Below are 27070 nucleotides of genomic sequence, written 5' to 3'. Positions count from 1 at the left end.
GTTGAACAGAGTGAATATGTAATTTTTATGGCTTGAATATCACTCATCTACATTTTGATTGGATTGTCATGGTAATATATATGATCATCGTATATTTAATTTAATGAAGAAGAAAATCGGGAAACCACCTCATTCCTTTTTTTTTTTTAGTAAGATATAAATAAGGTGCTTGTTATTTTTGAGACTGGTTTGTCATTTTTATGTAAGATTTCTGAAACAAATTACGGTTGGGAGATTTTGTAGGTAAATATTTAAAATTGTTTTATACTATTGTAGTTTTATTCTGATCTAAAGTAAAACATGATTTTTTTAAAAATAAGATTACTTGCAAATTTTCTTTCTTATTCTGAATTTTATAATTCATCGGCGAAGATTTGAAAGTACTGTACGGAAATACATATCTATTTTTTAACCCCTTCTCCTTATTTTTGCAGTACCTGAAATTGTTGGGTATTAGATCAATATAATAGATCAGGGTTCAGTAATACAAGGTGATTTTTTAGTCCTGTTACCCAATTGTTAATGTCTGGTAATTTTTTTTCTAAGAAAGGGAAATTTTGGTTTTTGACAGAAGTTGGTAGCGCTACTCAACCGGTATAGATACGGCAGTGTGTGTTGATTCTCCTTGAGCTGTGTAAACTTTTGTGCCGTTTCCGGTCGTGTTACGAACAGAATGTCTTTTACCGTAGAACAACGAGTTTTCATTGTTGAAAAATATTTTTCTACGAAATCGTACGCGAGTGTAAAAGAATCATTTCAAATTAAATTTGTTGGTGTTCCTCCGCCAGAATAAAATGTCAATTTCTAGACTAGCAAACCGATTTCAAGAGACAGCAAGTGTTTACGACAGAAAACGTAGCGGCCGACCGACTCACTTGACAGATGACGTTTTAGAGAATGGGAAAACAAGATTGTTCTACTCTCCACGGAAAAGTTTACGAAAACTTTCCACGTAAGTCGGTTTGTCATATTCAAATGTTCAGAAAGCCGCTAAAAAATTGAAATTGTATCCGTATCGCGTACGATTAGTCCAAGAGCTTCAGCCTCCAGATTTAAACAAGCGATTGCAATATTGCCGTAGGTTTAGGTCTCTCGTAAACGATAACGTAATCGAATTTTTAAACACGGTGTTCTTTAGCGATGAAGCTTGGATCCATCTCGACGGTTATATGAACGGTCAAAACTGTCGAATTTGGACGGTTGAAAATCCGAACGCTTTACAAGACAAATCTTTGCATCTTGAAAAAATTGGTATGCGGTGTGCGATATCTCGTCATCGTATAGTCGGACCCGTATTCTTCGAACAGACAGTAAACGGTGAAGTATACAGGAATATTGTGCGCCAATTTGTGTCCCTCCTGGAACCTCAAGACCGTGGGTTTTCTGCAAGAGTTCTTTGATAATCGAATAATAAGCAAGGGCTTATGGCCTCCAAGGTCCCCAGACCTTACATCTCCTGACTACTTTTTGTGGGGCTATATTAAGTCCGAGGCCTTCAAAAACAATCCTCACACTATTGATGAACTTAATATCAATATTACAGACGAATATTTCCAATGCGACTCTTAAAAAGGTTTCTGCTAATATGCTGAAAAGAGTCCGTGCGTGTATAACCGCAAGGGGTGGGCATTTTGAGCATATTCTTTAACAATTATGTATGCAATAGCTTTTTATTAATTCTCTTTTGTACGTAACAAATACATTTTTTATTACACCTAAATTTCCCTTTCTTAAATTACATTTAAAATTGGATAACTGGACTAAAAAATCACTCTGTACAATTGCATCCAACCCACTCGAATGGCCTAATATAAAAATTAGAGAAAAAACTTCCTGTTTTTTATATATAATAAAAATTAAATATCGATTTGTATTAATCGATTGTTGTTTATATAAATAACTTATAGATCGATTACTCTATAAATATCTCTTCGTTTATAATTCAGTTCAGTTCGGTATTACGTAATATTGCCTTAAGCCAAAATTGAACACATTCATGTACATAAGATAGAGAACTTAAAGGAATGGCAGTCTGGGTGTATGTACGTGCGTGCATACGTCAAACGTGTAAAACTTTAATAGTGGTTAACGGCTTCGTCCTACCTCCCTATATACCTACAGTAAACTGTATTATATATATATATATATATATAAATACAACGTGTGTTTACTGTATATATATATATATATATATATATATATATATATATATATATATAAATACAGCGTGTGTATATGCATGTATAAATATATCTCTAACGTTACCTACCTTTGCTGAACTATTCTTGGCTTCTGTTTGACAACTTAACATCATTCGTACATTGTACATACTAATGCAAATAACACTTACGGCCAGAATTTGCCAATTTATTTACATTATATATCTACCTACGTAAATTTACGTTTTTAGCATTTCTACGTATATATACGACGGTATCGATCGGATTTATATTTAAATTAGCTTTACATCCATAAATAATTTTCTGTTTATCTAAATTCTTTACTGTAAAATTGTATATATATATATATATATATATATATATATATATATATATGTTATTGCTTAACATCTGTATCCAGTCTTTTATTTTCCTGGTACAGTTTTAGAGCTGTGTTGCAAGAAGGGGAGTATAACAATCAGTCAAAAAACGGGTATGTGTTACTTTTTCATTTTTCGACATGTCATGATTCAGATACCCCAAAAAACGCAAAAACGTAGGGTGGGGGGTAATGTTCGTACGTATGTATGTACCTGTGTTGGCGTGTTTCAAGCTTAATAACTTTCGACTAGAAAGATCGAGCTTGATGAAATTTTGTACAGAGACTCGTATGATTGGGGCAAATTGTTGGTAAAATTTTGGATATCGTCAGAAATTGGTGGTGTTAGGGTGGGTGGGTAGATAGCTGTTTGGGGTCAATTTTATCAAAATTCTTCGAATAGCCCTACTTTATACAGGGTGTCCCATATAAAACGCAACCCAACCTTATATTGGTAGGTATTGAAATAATAAAAAGGCACGTGTAAATGTAAATGTAATTTTTGTTATTACCATCCATTACCTTAAATTTAGAGTAAATGTTGGAAGTTGCCGCCATCTTCTTGAATACAAACTTCAATTATTTTTACAGCGTTTCATGCAACTTTTTTCAAAGTTTGTGGCTGGATATTTAATACATCTTGTTCAATATTGACTTTCAATTTTAAGTGTTCGTGGTTTGTTGCTGTAGGAATTTTCTTTGAGGTAACCCCGTAGAAAAAAATCCGCCGCAGTCAAATCTGGAGATCTCGGCGGCCACAAGCCTCGACCGATAACACGATTACCAAAGAATTCCTCGACGAAATCAGAAGTTGAACCTGCGTAGTGCGATGTCGCACCGTCATGTTGTAGTCAGCAGTGTCTGTCTTCCTCTTCCAAGAGTGCGATGAACCGAAATAAAATATCCTGATATCGTTCTGCATTAATGGTGTACTCGAAAAAAATAGGACCGATTATTTTCTTCGGCGATATTGCGCACCACACGCCTGACTTCTGCGGGTGTAATTGTTTTTCGTGATCAACGTGGGTATTTTCAGCGCTCCAAATTCTACTGTTTTGGCTGTTTACGTAGCCGTCCGAATGAAACCGTGCTTCATCTGTGAAAAATAATGAATCCGTAACGTTAATTCCCTCGCGCAGAAATCAACGGAACCGTTGACAATATCGTAGCCGTTTTTCTTTGTCGGGCTCAAGAAGTCGATGAACCGTTTGAATGCGATAAGGTCGTAATTGTAACTGTTTGGTCGCCCGATGAACAGTCGATTTAGACAAATTAATTTCAGCAGACAAACGTCTGATCGATTTATTTGGCGAGGCGAGTAATCGGTCTTTGATTTCAGCGACTGTATCTGTATTCAACACCGACGCAGATCTTTTGTGTTCCTTGTTATTAACAGAACCGGTCTCTCTAAATTTTGCAACGAACCTTAATACTCATGTTTTGTTAGGAGCCGGTTTATCCGGGTACTTATGGCGAAACATATCTTGCACTGCGACCGCTGATTTCGTACTGAAGTACGACTCGACAATGAAAACACTTTCATCTAGCGAAAACACCATCTTGTCTCTAGCAATGCACTGAACGTTATGATTGCATTGTTGTTACTATCGGTAGTGTTCTACTGCGTCGCCGCGATGTTCAGAAGTTGGACGAGTCCATTTCAGTAACGAGTAGGGAAGTGAGCTTGACTTTTGAAATTTCATGGATGAGTGATTGATGGGTTGCGTTTTATATGGAACACCCCGTAGAACTATAAAAATTCAATATTAAATAATAATAGAAAACATGAATTTGTAAGGTAAATTAAAACATCAATATTAATAATAAGAAAGGTGTTAGCAGTTTCTTTAATGTAAATTTCATAAGAAATGTACCTATTTTAACGGTTACAATGATTCAACTTTCGGAAAATTTCGACATATCTTCGCGTTTCACATCCACCAGACCGCAAAACCACCGTCAGCTCAAAAGTTTCACTTTGTTGTGGACACGATAACTGCCGTAATTTTGCGCCAATCACTTTCAAATTGTTCCTTAAAAATAACTCGTTTCAAAATCTCGGTCGAGTTTGTTAACGACCAAATTCGGACCATGAGGGAGGAAATGGGGGGCTTTTTCAAAAAAAATAAAATATCGCTATAACTTTCTTATTAAGTAAAATATAGAATTCCTGTTATTTTTTAAATAAATGCCTAAAACTTATCTGACTAAAGTTTTTTTATATCACCAACTATTCGCTCAGGGGCTGGAAAAAATGAGGTTTCGTAGACAAAAAGAAAATCATACTTCCCTTAATAGGCACAGTATCGAATTATTTTAAAGTGGCCGTTAGTCGTCTAAACATTACGTACAACTATTGTCTGTAACAATTATTGATATGACCAATCTTTACGGCAAGGGATGACCAAAATGTTGCTGCAATTGTTAGAAAATGGGGGTTTCGTATGCTAAACATATAATACTTTTCTCATATGCAACAGTTGTCGTATTGAGTAAATTTAAAGTTTTTCTTAATTTTAAGGTGAGAATCTTTTTTATTCCCTACTTAGCACTGGTGAAATTTACCTCCGCCTTCCGGCGTACCGAAAGGGATTTTTTTTTTAATAATGTTATCTGTAAAGCAAACTTGAATATACTGATAACGAAAAAAACTTTTTTTATTTTTTTCAAATTTAACGTCTATATAAAATTATGCATTAATTAATCGTATTAGTAATTATTTTCAGTTTTGGCGTTGACTTAATAGAGTATTAAAAAGTATTAAAAAAAGTATAATTTTTTATTTTTATAAATTTTTTTAATATAGTTTTTTAATATAGTGGTAGCTCTTTGACTCTTTTACCTGGACGTTCCAGGGTCGATTTAAATCAGATATTACATTTTTTATATTTTAAAAAACAAAATTTTCTTTCAAGAGTAATTGCGTAAATAAATATAATTATTAGAATTTTTTGAACATTTATCTTATAAAATACGCGTTTTATCTTTTATATATATATATATATATATATATATATATATATATATATATACAGGATTATTCAAAGAAACGGGAAATTTTGAAAGTTGTGTTGGTAGCCGTGGGCGATTGGTACAACTTGATAAGTGGCGCCAGCCTCTCTAACTTAACCTGCCATTTAGTTGTCGTGGATCCTTGGAGTGGTGCGCAACGTACATTTGCTATCAAAGCGTTTTACAAAAACAATGACAGTGTGGAGGGAGCCCGTAGAGAATTTCGCCGTCATTTTAATCTGGGACTGCACGACCGTGTTCCATCAACGCGTGCAATTAAAACACGGATATCTAATTTTGAGGAAACCGTTTCGGCAACGAAAAAGAAACCTCCAGGCCGTGAGCGAACCGTCCGTACGCCACAGAATGTTCAAGCTTTACAAGATGCTGTCACACGACGTCCACATCGGTCAATCCGTCGTCTCTCAGCATCTTTACGATCGCTTAGTTCAAGCGTTCGAAGAATATTAGTGAAGTACTTGCAATACCATCCGTACAAGTTGCAGATCGTCCAGGAATTGAAACCGAACGATGCAGTTGTACGAGCACAATTCTGTAATTTAATGCTTCAGAAGATAAACGATAACGAAGAGTTTGTTCACGAACTTTGGATGTCAGACGAAGCGCATTTCCACCTCGGTGGATTTCTTAACGAGCAAAATTTCAGATACCGGGCACAAGAAAAATCCTACGCGTCTACACCAGCGTCCGTTGCATAGCCAGAAAGTGGCCGTGTGGTGTGCTATGTCATCTTACGGTGTTATAGGCCCTTATTTTTTTGAGGATGACAACGGTCTTGCGATTACAGTGACGTCGGCTCGTTACGTAGCCGTGCTTGAAACCTTTGTTGTGGAACAACAAAAGAGATTTCCACCGATTCTTAACACAGCCTGGTTTCAACAAGACGGAGCAACGTCACATACTGCACGAATATCGATGGCAGTGTTACGCCGATCGTTTGGACAACGTGTCATTTCACGAAACGGTGACATTAGATGGCCTCCCAGATCGCCTGATCTCTCAGCTTGCGATTACTTTTTGTAGGGTCACCTTAAAAGCAAAGGGTTCCACAGTAGACCTGCTACAACGGAAAAACCGAAGGCAAAGATCCGAGAAGCAATCGCGGAAATTCCAGTCGAGATGTTACGTCAAACCGTGAAAAATTTATCGAAGAGACTTCGTGAGTGTTTACGTAGAAGAGGAGGTCACTTGCAAGATATCAGCTTTAAAAAATAAACTATAATGTATGTATCCTAAAATGGCAACATTTGTACAATTACATGAAATAAAATTCATTTTCTAAAAAAATTTTTTCATTGATGTTATTTAATTTTTTTAATTTCCCGTTTCTTTGAATCATCCTGTATATATACATATGTTTCTGACAGTTATTGTTACTGTAATTATAATGTTTGTCACAATTGTTCCCTGTAAAGGAGTGTCTGCAGGTTTACATTTTTCCCTGTGTATGATATATGCATATATTTCAATTGAAAAAAGGAGTTTATTAATTAAACTTTTAATTAGAATCATTATAATGGAAATATAAACTGAAAACAAAAGTGGTTAAATTTGAATTATTTATTTTGATAATGTGGTATTTTATTAAACATTTGTAAAGAGTTTATAAAAAAAATTGCTTTAGAATTTTATTAATCAATATAAAAATTATTTTTATAGTTGCGATTGAACTGTATTATAATATCACATATGGAGTTGACAGTATTTGTTTGATCAGTAAAACGTTTGCGTATAAACAAAGCTATTTATTTCTACCTCTCTTACGTAACCTGCTAATTACTTTGTTCCGCTACTAATCGTTACATACAAACAAGAGAAATTACTTTTTTTGATGTTTGTTTATACGTTTTTAATTTATAAAATTGTTTTTTAATAGGTCAAAGGTGAGTCGTTATCTTTTTCACTGGTCATGTTCTTTTACCAATTCGGAAATAAGTTAATTTTTCATAAGAAAAACTAGAAGATATTTTTAATTTTTCATAGAAATCCTTTTTAAGTAAGGATAAAAAAAGTAGGATTCATATATATAATCAATTATCTCCTTACTAATGGTTTGGTTAAAAAATAAATAATGTGATGGATGCTGGGAAGAAATTAGTACGATCAAAATCAGGAATAAGCTCATTAGAGATAGAAAAAAAAATTAGGGGAATCGTTAAAGAATATATAGAAGATTGAAGTTGTTTGCCTATATAATTAAAAGCGATAAAGACTGTTTTTATAAAAGAATAACGGATATAAAGGTACAGGGGTGAAGGATAATGGGTAGACCAAAAAAAAGATGGTGTAATTGTGTGAGTAAACTAATTGGAATTACCAGAGAGGAAGTTTATATTAGATATAAATGGAGATTTCTCTTTTTTTTAGCCTACAGGACCACCGTTAGGTATTGCTTCAGAGGATGAGATGAAATGATCATTTTGTAGCGTGTGAATATGCCGTGCCTAATCGGGATTCGAACCGGGGACCTCCAGATGAAAGGCCGGAGAAATGGAGAAGATTATCATTAAAGTGAACCCTTACGATTTTTATAAACTGAAGAAATTTAAAAGAATCCTCAGTTACGGAAGCGATTAGCCAAAATGGTTTTTTTTTTTTTTTTTTTTTTTGGGTGGTGGTTAAGTACGGATGACTGGGAGAGAGAGTGGATTGAGGATTTTGAAATCTGGATGGAAAAAGTAAAATGGTTAGATAAATTGAAAAATAAGGAAGTTCATAAATAACATAAAAGAAAATTTATCTGGAAAGTACACAAAAGAAAAGGAAAGTAGTTAGGAGCTGTGGTTAAAGAAAGTGGATTTTTGACAACTGTAATGGAAAGAGAATATAAGGGAGGAAGAAGAAGGATAATAGTAATAGATGAGATGAAGATTGGAAATTACCAAAGTACAAAGGAGAACCCACAGGTGGTTGGTCTAATGGTGAACGCGTCTTCCCAAATCAGCTGATTTGGAAGTCGAAAGTTCCAGCGTTCAAGTCCTAGTAAAGGCACTTACTTATATACGGATTTGAATATTAGATCGTAGATACCGGTGTTCTTTGGTGGTTGGGTTTCAATTAACTACACATGTCAGAAATGGTCGACTTTTTCTTTTTCCTGTTTATCCTCCGGTAATTACCCTTCAGATAATACTTCAGAGAATGAATGAGGATGATATGTATGAGTGTTAATGAAGTGCAATCTTGTACAATCTCAGTTTGACTATTCCTAAGATTTGTGATTAATTAAAACCCAACCACCAACGAACACCGGTATCCACGATCTAGTTTTAAAATCCGTAGAAATGGTCGATCTGAGACTGTCCAAGACTACAATTCAGTTACACTATCATCCTCTGAAGGTAATACCTCACCGTAAATCCCGTAGGCTAAACTGGAAAAAGGAAGGGTACAAAGGAGAAAATTTAGAACAGAAATTGATGGATACAGCGGTGGCGTAAGGGATTTGTCACTAGGCAGTATACCTGATTATGATGATGAGGCTATAGATTTACCTGAAATTCACCTTATCCAAAAATTTTTTTTTTTTTTTTTTATATATATATAATTTCATGGGTAGGCAGAGTCCTTGGATGGTCCCACATGTGTAGTTGCTTTGTCATTGCGCCCAGGAACCAAACAAACATTTTGTTGGGTGCTGTAATGAGGGCACCAGTATATAGAGTCAAGGTCAATGGTAATACCATCCCCAGTTTCCTTTTCTAACTTAATAAGGAAAGGTTAGAATGTAGAGGAAATAGATTATCAAACTTACAGTTTCTGACTGTTTAACTTCCTGCTCTAAACAATACCTGATGATTATTATTCAATTTGATCGATAATTTATATGATAGGTAATGTTGCGGAGAAATCTGTAGTTAGAGAGTAACTTAGCTAACTAAGTATTAAGTACTCGGATGTTTTAAAGGCCATTAATTATGTTATTTGTGTATTACAACCGGACTTCCTTATTACATCTTCATAGAGTTTACATATCTGCTGAATCTCATATATATATATATATATATATATATATACAACAAACAGTTATGTTGACAGTTCATTATACAATATGCAATTATATCCATCAAAATATTACATATCAACAAATCATTTAATATTTCAATACAAACTGGATGTTATAACAAATCTTATTAACAGAATTGCGTGCATTCTTTTATATCCACATTCATTTATTTTTATGTCAAATGCCAAGAGTTATTCATGAACATAAATCAATTAAAAAATTATTCTTTCTTTATTATACCTTCGAAAAATGATAATATTCTTATATATATAAAACCGTCTGTTCCATTTATATTTATTTATATACAGTTTCTGTTCATCAATGAGCAGGACTCCTTCGGTGGATCGAAGATTCCTTCAGCGTCAGCAGCAGTGCCCAGTGCCTACGACCCCCAATTGCCTCTTTGCCCTGGCTGTCCTCTCCCCATCCAGCCTGGTTGCAGTCAAGGATGCAAGGCTTCTCTCATTTTTTTATTTGCTTACATTTCCTGTCTGTAGCAAATAAGACATACTTATAATGACTATATATATATATATATAGTCTCATAATACACAATCTAAAAAAAAGAAAATTGATAAAGAAGATTTTCGAAAATTTTGTTTACTACCATTTTCTTCTTCTTCCTCTATCTCATCCATCATCTTCTGCTGTACTATTTCGCCCTGCACGAGGCCGGCTGTCGCCTTACACCATTCGGCTACTCCAGCTTCGTAGTGTTCTGCCCGGTTCAGTTTTCTTCGTTGCGAAGAAGTACATTAACCAAATTGTCAGTAACCAACCTCCCAGTGACCGCTGTCACTGCTCACATTTTTATTTTTTTTTAAGGTAAAGGTATCCCATTTACGGGCGCCTGGGCAGTATCGGATTCGCTAACAGGTACCGCAAGATGTTATTAAATGCGTATGTGTTCCTGCGCACTACCGACTAAATCTACACCCCTGGACGCCCACTGCTCTTGGTACAGGTGGTGTTCATTACTTCAGAAAGGGAGAAATACGCACTCACACACACACACACACACACACACACACACACACACACACACATATTCCTACAATAGACACGGATCACGCTTAAAACAAAACCAAACATCAGACTAAAATCACACCCCACACTCCACACATCACATCAAAGCCAGTCACATCCAATCACATAAACAAACACCTCATAGATAATCGAACACTGTAGTTTACGTACCTCACGGGTCACCATCGGACACGGGAGCGGAATGCCCACGACCTCATCGCACCCAGGCAAAAGTTTGATGGTCGATGTAGAAAAACTGAATTCATTTTCAGATTAAGTGCACAAAAAATAATAATGTTCACCTATTGGTGCCTCTGTTTCAAAATTTCTCAAATTTGTAGGCCAGTGTTATCGATAGATTATTAGATGTATAACAATGAATAATTGTAGAATCCTATAAATAATTCTATAATTTAGCTAGAAAATTTGGATGAAGAAATCTCAGGAAATTTAAGATATACGAACGAGTCAGTTACACGATTAAATTTTGAAAACTAGAATTACAAGTATTATTTGATATTATTTACCGTAAAATTTTGCAGATTTTTTTTTTTGTCTTCAGTCCTTTGACTGGTTTGACGCAGCTCTCCATGAATCCCTATCTAGTGCTAGTCGTTTCATTTCAGTATACCCCCTACATCCTACATCCCTAACAATTTGTTTTACATATTCCCAACATTACCTGCCTGCACAATTTTTCCCTTCTATCTGTCCCTCCAATATTAAAGCGACTATTCCAAGATGCCTTAATATGTGTCCTATAACTCTGTCTCTTCTTTTAGCTATATTTTTCCAAACGCTTCTTTCTTCATCGATTTGTCGCAACACCTCTTCGTTTCTCACTTTATCCACCCGTCTGATTTTAAACATTCTCCTACAGCACCGCATTTCAAAAGCTACTATTTTTTTCTTCTCAGGTACTCCGACCGTCCAAGTTTCACTTCCATATAAAGTGACACTCCAAACATATACTTTCAAAAATCTTTTCCTGACATTTAAATTAATTTTTGATGTAAACAAATTATATTTCTTACTGAAGGCTCGTTTAGCTTGTGCTATTCGGCATTTTATATCGCTCCTGCTTCGTCCATCTTTAGTAATTCTACTTCCCAAATAACAAAATTCTTCTACCTCCATAATCTTTTCTCCTCCTATTTTCACATTCAGTGGTCCATCTTTGTTATTTCTACTACATTTCATTACTTTTGTTTTGTTCTTGTTTATTTTCACGCGATAGTTCTTGCGTAGGACTTCTATGCCGTTTATTGTTTCTTCTAAATTCTTTTTACTCTCGGCTAGAATTACTATATCATCAGCAAATCATAGCATCTTTATCTTTTCACCTTGTACTGTTACTCTGAATCTAAATTGTTCTTTAACATCATTAACTGCTAGTTCTATGTAATGATTAAAAAGTAACGGTGATAGGGAACATCTTTGTCGGACTCCCTTTCTTATTACGGCTTCTTTCTTATATTCTTCAATTATTACTGTTGCTGTTTGGTTCCTGTAAGTGTTAGCAATTTTTCTTCTATCTCTTTATTGAACCCTAATTTTTTTTAAATACTGAACATTTTATTCCAGTCTACGTTATCGAACGCCTTTTCCAGGTTTATAAATGCCTTTTCCAGGTCTATAAAGTATGATGGTTTGTTTTTCTTTAATCTTCCTTCTACTATTAATCTTTTACAGAAATAAGGTTTATTAAAAAAGAAGCATTTTCTTCATTAATTGTTTAGGTTATTTGAGATTAATGATTATTTATTTTTTTATACTAACATTGAACCAGTTTTATTTAAATTATTCAGTTATTTATAGTTTTGTTTTTTTGTGTTTATTTAATTTGCCTTAATATTATGAACATTTTTTTTTTTTAAATTAGTTTCAGGTTTTACTCGTTATTCGTTAAATTCCTTTTATAATTAGTTTTTTCTTTATTTATTAAAGTAAATTATATTTGACATTATAAATTTAAAAACGTAATATATTTAGATAACGTTACATGTCGTTATGTCTATTTTTATTTCGTTTTCGTAAGGTTAAATAATTAATTTTTGGAAGATTTCAACTTATTTTAATAGTAATTAAACGTTTAATATTGTTATTATTATTATTTTATTAAGGCGATAACTAATGGCAGTTTTCCAAATTAAGATTGTAGATTTATAAATAAGTAGCTTTATTCTATTAATAAAACCAACCAAAAGAATTTTGTTTACAATAACATTTAGGTATGGCCTTCTTATAATCATTACTTAATGTTTTTAATACGGATTTACATTTAATAATATTAATAACTAAGAATTATTCAAGAAGCTTCTGTTTTTACTGTTACGTCTATCAGAAATTGTGGTGAAATTTATGTATAAATATTGAAAATTTTATACGGTTATACGTTTTTTTTTCAAAATACTTGAAATATATACAATTTTTTTATCTTTAAGAGTTCCTGAGAGGGTAGTAATCGAGAACAGTGTTGTTTTTTCATGACTTCTGTCGTGAATTGGTTATGAAACCTGTTTACTATGTAGTAAAAATACGAGGGTTATTTTTTTTTCAACGTCCGATCGGTCGCGAAATTAAAACCACAATGAAAATAAAAAATTTTATTTGTAACAAGTACTTACTTTTTTTTTGTCTTCAGTCATTTGACTGGTTTGATGCAGCTCTCCAAGATTCCCTATCTAGTGCTAGTCGTTTCATTTCAGTATACCCTCTACATCCTACATCCCTAACAATTTGTTTTACATATTCCAAACGTGGCCTGCCTACACAATTTTTCCCTTCTACCTGTCCTTCCAATATTAAAGCGACTATTCCAGGATGCCTTAGTATGTGGCCTATAAGTCTGTCTCTTCTTTTAACTGTATTTTTCCAAATGCTTCTTTCTTCATCTATTTGCCACAATACCTCTTCATTTGTCACTTTATCCACACATCTGATTTTTAACATTCTCCTATAGCACCGCATTTCAAAAGATTGTAATCTTTTCTTCTCAGATACACCGATCCTCCAAGTTTCACTTCCATACAAAGCAACACTCCAAACATACACTTTCAAAAATCTTTTCCTGACATTTAAATTAATTTTTGATGTAAACAAATTATATTTCTTACTGAAGGCTCGTTTAGCTTGTGCTATTCGGCATTTTATATCGCTCCTGCTTCGTCCATCTTTAGTAATTCTACTTCCCAAATAATAAAATTCTTCTACCTCCATAATCTTTTCTCCTCCTATTTTCACATTCAGTGGTCCATCTTTGTTATTTCTACTACATTTCATTACTTTTGTTTTGTTCTTGTTTATTTTCAAGCGATCTTGCGTAGGACTTCATCTATGCCGTTCATTGTTTCTTCTAAATCCTTTTTATTCTCGGCTAGAATTACTATATCATCAGCAAATCGCAGCATCTTTATCCTTTCAATTTGTACTGTTACTCCGAATCCAAATTGTTCTTTAACATCATTAACTGCTAGTTCCATGTAAAGATTAAAAAGTAACGTAGATAGGGAACATCCTTGTCGGACTTCCTTTCTTATTACGGCTTCTTTCTTATGTTCTTCAATTGTTACTGTTGCTGTTTGGTTCCTGTACATGTTAGCAATTGTTCTTCTATCTCTGTATTTGAACCCTATTTTTTTTAAATGCTGAACATTTTATTCCAGTCTACGTTATCGAATGCCTTTTCTAGGTCTATAAACACCAAGTATGTCGGTTTGTTTTTCTTTAATCTTCCTTTTACTATTAATCTGAGGCCTAAAATTGCTTCCCTTGTCCCTATACTTTTCCTGAAACCAAATTGGTCTTCTCCTAACACTTCCTCCACTCTCCTCTCAATTCTTCTGTATAGAATTCTAGTTAAGATTTTTGATGCATGACTAGTTAGTTAAGCTAATTGTTCTGTATTCTTCACATTTATCTGCCCCTGTTTTCTTTGGTATCATTACTGTAACACTTTTTTTGAAGTCTGACGGAAATTCCCCCTTTTCATAAATATTACACACCAGTTTGTATAATCTATCAATCGCTTCCTCACCTGCACTGCGCATTAATTCTACAGGTATTCCGTCTATTCCAGGAGCCTTTCTGCCATACTTTCTGCCAAAGTACTTACATAGTTAGGCTATTTCTCTACATAGTCGCCACTGCGATTTAGACATTTGTCGTAGAGTGGTACCAACTTTCCAGTACCCTCGTCATAAAACGGAGCCGCCTGTGTTTTCAGCCGTGTTTCTACGCCGATCTGCAGCTCGATGTCTGTGCCAAAATGTTGTTCTCCAAGCCAGCGTTTCATGTGAGCAAAGTGGTGAAAATCGGATGGAACCAAGTCCGGGCGGTATGGTGGCTGATCAAACACTTTCCAACGAAAACGCTGCAGGAGCTTCTTTGTTACACCTGCAGTGTGCGGTCGAGCATTGTCATGGAGAAAGACAATTCCTGATGACAGTATTCCTCTCCGCCTATTCTGAATCGCCCTTCGTAGACGTTGAAGAGTCACGCAGAATGATGCTGCAGTGATGGTCGTGCTACGTTCCATGAATTCCACCAAGAGAACTCCATTCCGATCCCAGAACACAGTAGCCATACACTTTCTGTTGAAGAAGGTTCGCTTGAACTTCTTCGGTTTACTGGGAGAATGGTAATGCATCCGCTGTTTGGATTGTTCTTTTGTTTCTTCAGTTTCGAAATGGACCCATATCTCGTCCCCTGTGACAATTATGTTAAAAAAATCATCTTCATTGTGGTAGCGTACTTCACACTTGGCGGGAGATACTATTGTTGTAGACATGTTTACGTGCTACTAGCTGCGTGTTCAGAACTAAATGAAGTGACGCAGCGTGATTGAAGACCATACTACAGATTTTCACTCTCACCTTTTCATTTTTACCGTTTTTACCATATTCACTTTTACTTTACCTTATTTGTCATTTCCCATTCCCGTTCCCTCCCCCATTTATCGTTCCCTTATTTCCCCTTTTCACTTTTTCTTTTCCATTCCATTTCCTTTTCCTCGTTTTCCCATTTTCCCCTTCTTCCTTTTTACCTTTTTCGATTTTTCCCTTTCTCCCGTTTCTCCGCGCGAAAATCGGTCCAGTAGTTTTTTAGTTTATAGGGGTGAAACATTGAAATGAAATCGTAAAATATTTAGTACAGCGTGTGTGTTGCCTTTACGTCCAACAAAGCACTGTTTTTTTTTTCAAAAAACGCATGGTTTTACCTGTTACAAATGTAACATCTTAGGTAGATAAATAGTCTTCCCAATTCAGCTGATTTGGAAGTTGAGAGTTCCAGCGTTCAAGTCCTAGTAAAGTTAGTTATTTTTACACGTATTTGAATACTAGATCGTGGATACCGGTGTTCTTTGGTGGTTGGGTTTCGATTAACCACACATCTCAGGAATGGTCGAACTGAAACTATACAAGACTACAATTCATTTACACTCATACATATCATCCTCTCTGAATTATTATCTGAAAGGTAATTACCGGAGGCTATACGGGAAAAAGAAAAAGGTATATAAATAGTAGGTATATTTAAAAACACACATATTTGAATGCAACATTATATGAAAATTTCAAAGCAATCTGTGAAGAACTTTCAGTGATTTAACATTTTGAACAAACGAACATTTACATTTTTATTTATGTAGATTTCAATGTAAAATTGTACGGTTTGGTTTCGTTGTAAACAGAATCGTTTGATCAATAAGAGAGAATTACTCATTTAATAATAAATCATTGAGATATTTTGCTTTATGGACAAGAAAAATTTATCTTATCATTAATGGGGAAAATGTGTGCTCAGCTCATGTTCTACATAAGGAAAATTCATGATTCAAAACAAATTGTTTTTTGTTTAAAAATCAGTTCACGTGTTTATTTTTTAACAATAATTACAAGATAATAAATAAGGTTTACTTATTTATAAACTAAACTAAATAATTTATGAATCGTTAGTTGAATATTTATCTAACTTTATTGATTCGTTTTTAAATCATCTACATCGGTATATAATAATTCATTTTTTTAATTTTCAGTCATTTTTAATTTGACATGCAAACTAGATATGTTACAAATTATAATAATAATAATAATAATTACAGTAAAATAAAAAATACTTTAAAAAAAAATTGCAGTAATTTTAAAACAGATACATTTCACCTATAAAATTTGTTAAGAATGTTTAAAAATAACAAAAACTTCATTTGGGTTTCAAGTTTTTACCGTATATATTTATGCTTCATTAAGTGAAGTATAAGTGGTGAGGATTTAGTTACATGCAAAACATATATATATATATAATAAGACATTAATTTATGTTTATGCAATACAGTATCATAGAATAGTATAATATTTAGTGGAATTTTTCTCGGTATCATGAAGTTATATTTTTCTCGGTATAAGTAAGTTTTTTTTTATTAGAGTGAAATTGTTTGTTATATTAAATTTTAATTCTTATAAGAACACAAAAGGAAAGGAAAAAGATTCTTTGTCCTTCAGGTTATGAGAGAATCCAGTCTACATACAGGAGGATTTACTATAACTTAATTTTATTATTATTTTGATTATTTATGTAAAATGGTATATTAGCTGTTATTAAATTACACCGGGTTAATCTATCGGTTAAACTTATCATCACAAAATCAACTGATTTTTGAAGTCAAGAGGTTTAGGGGTTGAGTCCTTGTAAAGGCAGTTGCTTTTATATGGATTTGAATTATTAGAGTGTGGATATCGGTGTTTTTTCACGGTTGGATTTCAATAAATCACACGTCTCAGGAGTGGTCAACCTGAGTCTATTTCCAGACTATATGTTTTCTGGTAAATTTACACTTACATTGCCCTATATCTGCAGCTATGTCAGGCTTGACAAATCTGTAGCACTAATTGCATTTGCCTATATTCAAACGCACTCATAATGAGCAACAGCTGGAAAATTGGTTGTAGAAAACAACAGTAAATTTCATATTGTTCAAGTATATTGAAATTTTGGTTTTTAATCTGCAGTAAATTGGATTTTCTGATTATTTTTTTTCTTTGAAGAAATTTTAAAGGTCAATTTTGTAACCTTTATATATGTTCTTTGTACATATGAATGAATGTACATCCAGTCTCTCCATTGTAATATTTGGTAAGTCTTATACTTCTGGGTTTTTATATATATATATATATACACACACACACACACACACACACACACACACACACACACACACACACACACACACTAGCAGATCCAGCTAGATTTGAGTATATATATATAGATTAAATGAACACAATTGAAAGTTTGATAAAAAATTAACAAAATGAGCATTACAGAACTTCATAAAATTTAACCTTTCCCCTTTTCTGTTTTCCTATTTTCATTTTTACCAATTCTTTTCTCCCATTTCCCTTTCCCTTCACCTTCATTTCCCCCCTTTTCCTTACATTTAATTTCCCCATTTCTTTTTATGTTGTTTCTCTTTCCCCTTCTTTCTCACTCCCATTACCCCCTTCCTTTACCCGTTTTCTCCTTTCTATTTCCTTTTCCTCTTTTTTCTATTTTCTTCTTCTTCCCTTTTAGTTTTTTTGATTTTTCCCTTTTTCCCCCTCGCATAAATCGGTCCAGTAGTTTTTTAATCTATAGCAGACACACATATCAGAAACATTGAAGTGGAATCGTAAAATATTTATTTATAGCATGTGTTGCTTTTACATCCAACAGATAGCACTGTTTTTCAAAAAGAGCATGTTTTTACTTGTCAGAGGTGTGACATCTTAGGTATATAAATAGTAGGTATATAAAAACATGCGCGTATTCGAATGCAACGTTGTGTCAAAATTTCAAAGCAATTGGGGAAGGATTTTCGGAGATTGAAGTTTTTGAACAAACGAACATTTACATTTTTATTTATATAGATATGTATGTATGTATATATATATTTTTTAAATTCACTTTTTATAAGATTTTGAATGTATTTTGTTTGTGGTTCTGAAAAGTAGTCCTGTATCTAATTTTTTACATATAGACATTTTTCTGTTTAATTTAATTAATGTTGCATATTTTTTATGTGTTTCAGAAGAGGTGGGTTCGTTGCGGAGCGTGGAAATAAGTCCGCCGTATCCACATCACCCACAAAAAGGTATGATTTAAGTATTTATTTGTTATATTAAGTGATTTCTATTAAAATAACTTCGTGTTAAAGCTCTTGCTTTCTAATCTAAGTTTTCCTTATTTGTATTCGGCTCATCCATATTACTTAAAATCTATTTTTTAACAGACAAATATGTCTATGATTACCTCATGTTTACTGATAGGCCTGTGTCATGGTCAATATGCACAGGTCAAAGCATGTTCTTGTCGGTTATCGTCGCTGATGCGACAATAGGGGCATTGTTTGAAAAATATAATTTTTATTTGATTGTAAAAATGTAATTTTTATTGTAATCGTGGTTGAAGTGCACACAATGGTATTGCGTACACATTCACAGTTTTGTTTATCTGTAATTATATGTTTTACATAATTACATTTTATCTTTAATTATTACTTTTTTTTACTCTATTACTATAAAATATTTAAATAGACATACTGAACCTAATTAATAGCGACTTAAAAATGTTCTGTTAAATTGGTTTTTGTAATTTTTTTTTAATGTTTTACGGCTTCCCATTTTGGTTTTGGATTAAGTGAGGTATACGCATAATTATATTATTATTATTTGGAAATTAAATACCGTGTGAGATATTTAGTAGTTTAATTGCTGTAATGTATGAAACATTTAGTGCCATACCCAAAATTACAATCAATCGAAAACAAAAAAACGACGACAAAGAAGCTTTAAAAGTTTCTGTGGTAAATTAATAAATCATCATTACAGAAAAAAAAACTTGTCAGTAATGTATTAAAAGGACTAAATAACATTCTATTTGTAATATATTATTACGATTAAATATAATGTCTATTTTTTTGCAACTAAAAGATATATACAGTATAGTCTTTCTGTTCATCACAACTACTGGGTACTTAGCCTTTATGCATTTCAATTATGTAATTATTGGGTATAGTACATTATTACCTTGTGTATCCTTGTTAAGGAAGCTCATATAATCTTAATACTAATTTATCTTAAGTAATGTGTTCAATTCACAGGATAAATTGATTTATTTTAAAAAAATTTTCTCCAATAAAAAAGCACGGTGAGTTGATGTGTTTGCTGTATGTGCTAACATTTTTATTTTGAATGAAGCGCACAAACGATTCATTCGTTTGAATGATTTACAGTTTTTGAGCGATTTTTCTAAAATTAAATTTAAAAAATGAAAACGTTGGGGTTAGAGCTGTGTTAAAAAATCACAACTGAAGAAATAGCTAAAGATGTTAAGGATTTCGAAATTTTTTGTTGTAAACGTTTTTGTTGTTAGTATGCTAAATCCATGAATATTATTTAGTTACAATTAGCAAAAACATTTAACAAAATCATGTGTAATGAAACGTAAACCAGGTAACATTTTCCCGGTGGGTATCAGGCCCACCTTTTTTCTAGTAATAAACAGCGGCAGATCGTACCTAAAATTAGTGGAGGTGCTGCTCCAGAAAATCTTTTTCTGGACCTTTTCAAGGCCATGGTTAAAGTTTTCTGTAAAGCAAAAGAACCGAAAAAAAATGAATCTAATAGAATAGCTGGAAGCCGAATCATAATCTAATTCTACACTTTACCACATTCAAGATTACAGTACACGGTTTTTAAGCACATTGTACTTAAAATCCGTATTCGGTTTAACTGAATAAATAGTAAAATGTTGATACACATAATATTTTTTAGTATTATTAGATAATAATTTAATAAAATGTCCGCTTAAAAACACTATAGTCCTTATTTCATTTAAAAAGTTAAATTTCTGTGTACACAGAAACAAACACGTAATTAGTTTTTACTAATTACCTTCTGTTTCGCCCTTCCAGTATGTTTCTGAACGGATTTGGTGATCAAAGAGCCCTTGCTTTCCACCATCTATTGATTGCTACTGAAAAAACAACTAAACCGCTTTCATATTCCTTCAACCGACTAAACTAGAAAAGGGAACAAACAAGGAACATTCCATACATACGCGGAATAAAAAAAAACTACCTTCCACCAGCACGCCAGGGTCGGCACTGCAGGAGCGACAGTGCTCTCTCTCCCTTGGAGCCTTGTGTGCTCTTCCTACATCCGCATGTGCACAACAGCCTAACACCATGTTGCTGGAACTGTAAAGCGCATAGTTCCATACAAAGATTTTTGTGTATTTTTCATAAACTTGGGGATGGCTACTGACGTTAATATTAAGGATTATATATTGTACAAGTATAAAGAAAGAATTACAGAAAAAAGGACTCATTATAATAAATGTTATCGATAATATCAAGTGGAAATAGGGGGTGCTGCAGCCCCTCAGTGCCTGTATGCGAGCCGCCTCTGGTTATAAATGAATTTGAGTTCAGATGAATGAGTTTATATATTGTGTAATAGTTTTTATGTGGTATGTATGTGTGTGTGTATGTATATATATATATAGGATACTATATAATATAGAATATTGTAGGAAAAATGTGTATTATATCTAAAAATTAATTTAGCAGAAGCAGGCGCAGATTCAAAAAAGTGTCTAAGGAATTAATTAAATATTTGGATGAAATTGTTTCTTACTTTTTAGTGCATTTTGATGTCGGTTCCATTTTTTACTTAGGTGTCAAGTCACTCTTCAACAAATTTGTTTCATACTTTTAATCTAAAGATTAATATTTTTAGGTAATAATTCATCCTTGCTTACTGAACGTACTAAGTAAATATATCATTAAAAAGTTTGGTTATATACTGTTTGTATTTTCTGCATGTCAAGATAAAAAAAAGGTCATGCAAAATATTAGAATGACTTAATGATTTTCATAAAATAAATTTTGAGTGGAAGGTTTGCATGATTTTATTGGGTATTTTCACACGCCCCACACTATTCTTGCGATGGGTGTATTGATGGTTTTTTAAGATATTCTGAATGTGTAACTTGTAAGTAATAAATTTTTAAAATATTGATTAATAATGTGCCCTATAATTGAAGTAAAGTTATTCCGATTTATATGGTTATTTTTCCTGGGATGTCCACTATCTGGCTGGAGAAATATTGAAAACAATCCACTGAATAGCATATTTTTTTTTACATTATATTCTCTTTATAGTTTTTATTGTATGAATCTTTTTCTAAATGTATACCTTTCTTTCATATCCAGAATTCCTTAATCTGTTGGTAGTGTTTCACAATCTTTACTCCCTCAATCCATGTTAAGGACATATTTATCCTTAGCTTAGTTTGATAGGAGTAACTTTATCCAATCCAAAGATGGATGAAAAGCACAATTTGGGCTGAAGTATTTATCGGATGATTGTAATCTGTTTTATTATTACTAATACAATACTGTACTTACATTTTCTTTTATATCGATAAATAATCGGTTAAGAAGAAGCAGAAAACTGATTTATCATATTGTGATTTCCAGGAAATTGTTAAATCTGTATTATATTTATTAAATTATTGTATTAGATATTTTTTTCTATGAAGCAGTAGTATAATTTTAAGATATCGCTATAATGTTAGGAAATTAGTGAAGACGTGCAAATTCGTAATAGCTTGTTCTGGGTTAGATACACAAGGGGTGGCTGAAATGTAGTGCTTTGGAACATAACAGGAGAACAAAATGTCACACAAAGAAACAGATGCTGCCCATAATAGATGCTTCCATGTCACACAAAGAAACAGTTTCATACCCGTAATACTAACATTTCAAAACTGATTTTTTTATCGATCTCCATTTTTATGGAGTCAAGTATACTTGCTATGAATTTTATGATTTATCCAACTTTGTGACCGAAGATGAAACTTGATTGCATCATTGCAACTCAAAAGAAAAACAGTAGAGCACAGAATATCAACAGTATGATTTGTAACAACAGAAAATCAAAACCCAATCTTCTGTAAAAAAATTCTTATCTCTGTGATCTGGGATTTGAAACTCGTGTACATAACCCGACGGGTTGGTCTAGTGATGAATGCGTCTTCCCAAATCAGCTGATTTCAAAGTTGAGGGTTCCAATGTTCAAATCCTACTAAAGGCAGTTACTTTTATTCGGATTTGAATACTAGATGTGGATACCGGCGTTCTTTGGTGGTTGAGTTTCAATTAACCGGACATCTCAGAAATGATCGATCTGAGACTGTACAAGACTACACTTCACTTACACTCATACATATCATCCTTTAAAGTAATACCTGATGATGATTCCTGGATGCTAAACAGGGAAAAAACTCATGTACATGACTGACTACATGGAAGCTGAATCAACTGTAAATTCTGCGTGAAACATTAAAACATCTTAGGAGATAAGATGTGTGTATTGTATTTGACTACCCAGAGCTGAAAATTCTGCAATATGATAATGCTCGACCATCCACTTCTTGCATAACTATTGAAAATTGGACTTATTCTGCATCCTCCATTGTTTTCACTTTTTTCCATCAAAATGAGATATTTAGAATATTAATTTCACCACAAATGATGAACTAAAGAATACAGTAAGTCGTGGACCAAGGAAAAACCACCCAGCATCGATGGAATGAGAAAACTGGTTCATTGTTGGGAAAAATGTTTAGATGTTAATAATAACTACATAAAAAAATAAATGTAAATTTTTATAGCAAATAAAATCTACCTTTTTGCCATATTTGTTTCATTAAATTATCGTTTTTCTTTTCCAAGTTATGAGAAACTGTGAATTATATACATTTCAGTCGCTCGTAAATCATACTTTTTCAAAAAAGTGAAAAATATTATGCAAAGTTACAGCTACATTATTAAATGTAATAATGAGCTTATTTTATGTATTATAAAATATCAAATAATGTTAAAAGAAAATTAAATTATAAAATACCCGCAGCATTTAAAAAATTTCTATTATATGCATTACTCATGTATTAAATTACTAAATAACATTAATTGCTTTTACATATATATATATATATTTACATCCAATTATTTATTTTTTTCATCACTGTTTTATTTTTAATTTTTTTTTTTCATTTTATGAACATTCCAAACATTTTGCCAATTGGCACTGTCTTCTTGCCAACTTTTTAATAATTGTGTTTAATATTATTATCATTATTACTGCATAGTTTAATGTTGTTTTTAATTGTAATAATATATATAATTGACCTCTGTTTTATAATATTTATATATAATAAAATATATTTTGGTTTTAAAATTTTTTATTATAAATTTCTTTTTTATTACGGTTTCTATTTAATTTGTATTTAATTACGCACGAAAGCATTATAACTTAGTAATGCATCTCATTTATTAATTAATATTATTATTATTATTATAAACATAAAAGCATTACAAATGATTTTTATTTTTCATCTTTGTCTGTAATTTAATCGTCTATATATACTATTTATATAAATAGATGTGGTACAAATAAAACTGGATTGGAATGTAGGAAGTGATTTTATTCCCTCGTAACATATATTTTATTGAAAATAAAAAGCCCTGTTTAAAACGCGATTCATTTTTATAATTTTACAAATTAAATTTTATTATTCGAAATCAGGTTGGAATTATTCACAACCAGTCATGTTGTGATTCAAACATTCCTCTAGTGCAGAATTTGTAAAAAATGTTTCATCATCCATTATCATTGATTCTATGCATGCGTGCACACACACACACATGCACATACATATGTATGATGTATGTTGTATGTATATGTAAATATGTGTACATGCATATGTGTGTGGTTTTTTGTATGTATGTTTATCATCTGGAATTGTGATACATTCCTTTTTCTGCCGAATTAAAAATAAATATTTAATTATATGAATCCTTGAAGGATTTTGTCTCCTTAGGAATACTACCACAGATTTCTCTTTTATCAGGTAGATTATCTAACCACCATATTATATTTTTATTCCAACTCCCTCATATCTACTACTACTATGATATCTCTAGAGACATCTGTTTTTTTTTCGTGAATGTGCAAATTTGATGCAAAAATAAAGTTTGTTAGCTAGTTCTCTTCAAAAAATAAAAAAAAAATAGGTTTATGATTGTGTGGGAATAATCTAAACATTCTATCTACTGAATAGTGCTTCGAAATGTATCAGATAATGTTTAGTTTCCGCTAATTGTTCCTAAAATAGAAATTTCTTTCATTTATTTTTTATTGCACATTATTATATGAAATATTATTTATGCGTATTATTAATGCAATATAAATAATTATAGTATTATTTTTACTTAATTTTTTTTTCTTTTATTTCTAATGTATTATTTTGCAATCTGTTCAACTTGTGAAAATAAGTAACCCTATGATCCAATTAGATGAGGATGATATGTTCTATTTTACAGACTCAAGCCGAACATTCCTAAGATGTGTGGTTAATTGAACCCCAACCACCAATGTACATCAGTATCAGGGGTGAATTGTTGACAGAATATGCCAGAACATTATTCCGGTACTGCTTTGTGGGAGAAATGAAAAATTATTCTTAAAATTGTTTTTAACTTAAATTCTGACCTACATTTTATTTTAATATTAAATATTTATTGTCGTATTTGTTAAATTATTATCACTTCCTTAAATAGTGTATGACGAATGTGAATTCATGTTAGCGAATATATATATATTTTTATTTTTTTTGTGGATATTAAGATTGCTTGATTTGATTCCTAACCTTCACTTAACTTTTATTTTAAATATAACCTAAATTATAAAAATCAAACCGCATAAAAGTAGTTTTGGATATTTGTAAACAACGACAAAATAAGTTGCTAAAAATCTAATTCACAAGAGAAGTTAAATATTTCGCATTAAGAAGGTATGTTTTGCTTCTTATGCTTGTAAATAATGAAAAGAATGACTTTTTCATAAAATTGTCATGTAGCATTGGATCATATTTTTGCGTTTGCTATACATACAAAATCAGACATTCCTGTACTGAAAAATTTATGAGTGCATCTCCTGACCGATATCCACTGGAATGGAACGCAAGGATAATGGGGTATACATATTCCCTTACTAATCACAGAACCTGGACAACAAACAATCCCTTGCTGCTTGGTCTTTCTTATTATCGGGTAGTTATTTCTTTATTTAATGTCGGTTATATGTTTGTTATGTTATGGATGGAATTTTGAATTGTTTTCCGATCCTTGCAGATAATTTGAAATCATTACTTGGATCAACCTTGGACTAACCACGTGTTAGCGTATTTCTCCCAACGTGACTCCCTTTCGGTCCACCCACTGAAGGCGTGATGGTGCCATCGCCTTTCAGTCTAGCAGGATGTATTTGATGGGACCCTAGTTATTGGTGGAGGATGCAATGTATTCCCTTTGCCAGAGGATGTCACATGTGCTAATGATAGCCGGTATCTTCCATTTAATATTCAAATCTGTTTAAAAGATTACCTTACCTTTAGTAAGATTTGAATCTCAGAATCCGACTATTATTTTACCAACCTATGGGGGTTTATAATAATACATCTGTAATAGTTTGTTGTTTTTTTTTCACTGGTCATTCTTCGTATAGTAGGTTTTTTCTAAATAACCCAGTCTCAGGTTCGATTCCTAGTTACAGACTGTCATTTTTTTCAACTATCATTTTATCCATGTTAAAACATTTGTTTTGTCCCAATCATTAAACAAATTATGTTTGTTACAATATTTTTTTTAAAGTTCTTTTATTACTTATGATTACTGCCGTTCGTTCATTCTATTATATTTATTATTATTATTGTTATTATTAATACATTTAAAAAAAGACTTTCCTTATAGAATTGACCTTCGTTTTAAATAGTTAAATAATATATATAGTTATTCATACATTTTCAAGATACATTTTTTTTTTTTTACAGAAAAATGTTTTAATTGGTTTTTCTTGTTAGTTTATTTTTACTTTTTTTTTTAAATTCCTTTTATAATTATGCTGTTGTATGTATTTTTATCTTTAAAAACCATTTATTTTCAATTTTAATGTCATTATTGATTTTTTTCCTTTTTGTTCTTTTTAATAACATTAGAAATAATTTTTTTTGTCTTTGTAATAACTTAATGAAAGCATGATTTCTTTAAAATTTATATACTAATATTATACAATATATATATATATATGAAGACAATAGAGATTATTGTATTACTATAATTGATTGAAAAACTTAATGGAATTATTGAGTTTATATTTTTGTTAAAACCTATCTTATGTTCTGATAATAAAATGATAGGTTCTGACTAATATTCTGATGTTTTAGTATGTATTTTAAATGTTTGTTTGTTTGTTTGTTTGTTGTATATTACACTATTTTGCAACTTTTTACTTTAAGTATAATTATTTCTAAATCATTATAAGAACATTCAATTATTCGTTAACAAAATGAAAACGGAAAATAGTCAAA

The 27070-nt window shown here is 32.1% G+C and overlaps 1 protein-coding gene across 4 annotated transcripts in view; it reads left to right on the top strand.

Moving 5' to 3' along the window:
* The window catches only part of HDAC4 (histone deacetylase 4), a 425916-nt gene that overhangs the window by 282776 nt on the left and 116070 nt on the right, over positions 1 to 27070 (top strand). For all 4 annotated transcript variants that reach the window (XR_012758717.1, XM_075381378.1, XM_075381376.1 and 1 more), the window contains one exon: positions 18666 to 18728. Coding sequence is in view for 2 of the 4 variants with exons in the window: in XM_075381378.1 (XP_075237493.1) it covers positions 18666 to 18728 (63 nt within the window). In the remaining 2 variants the exon portion in view is untranslated. The remainder of the gene's footprint in view (positions 1 to 18665; positions 18729 to 27070) is intronic.

The sequence above is a fragment of the Lycorma delicatula genome, chromosome 13 (genome assembly GCF_047948215.1).
Source record: "Lycorma delicatula isolate Av1 chromosome 13, ASM4794821v1, whole genome shotgun sequence".
NCBI lineage: Eukaryota > Metazoa > Arthropoda > Insecta > Hemiptera > Fulgoridae > Lycorma > Lycorma delicatula.
This window is presented reverse-complemented; position numbering and strand designations above follow the sequence as displayed.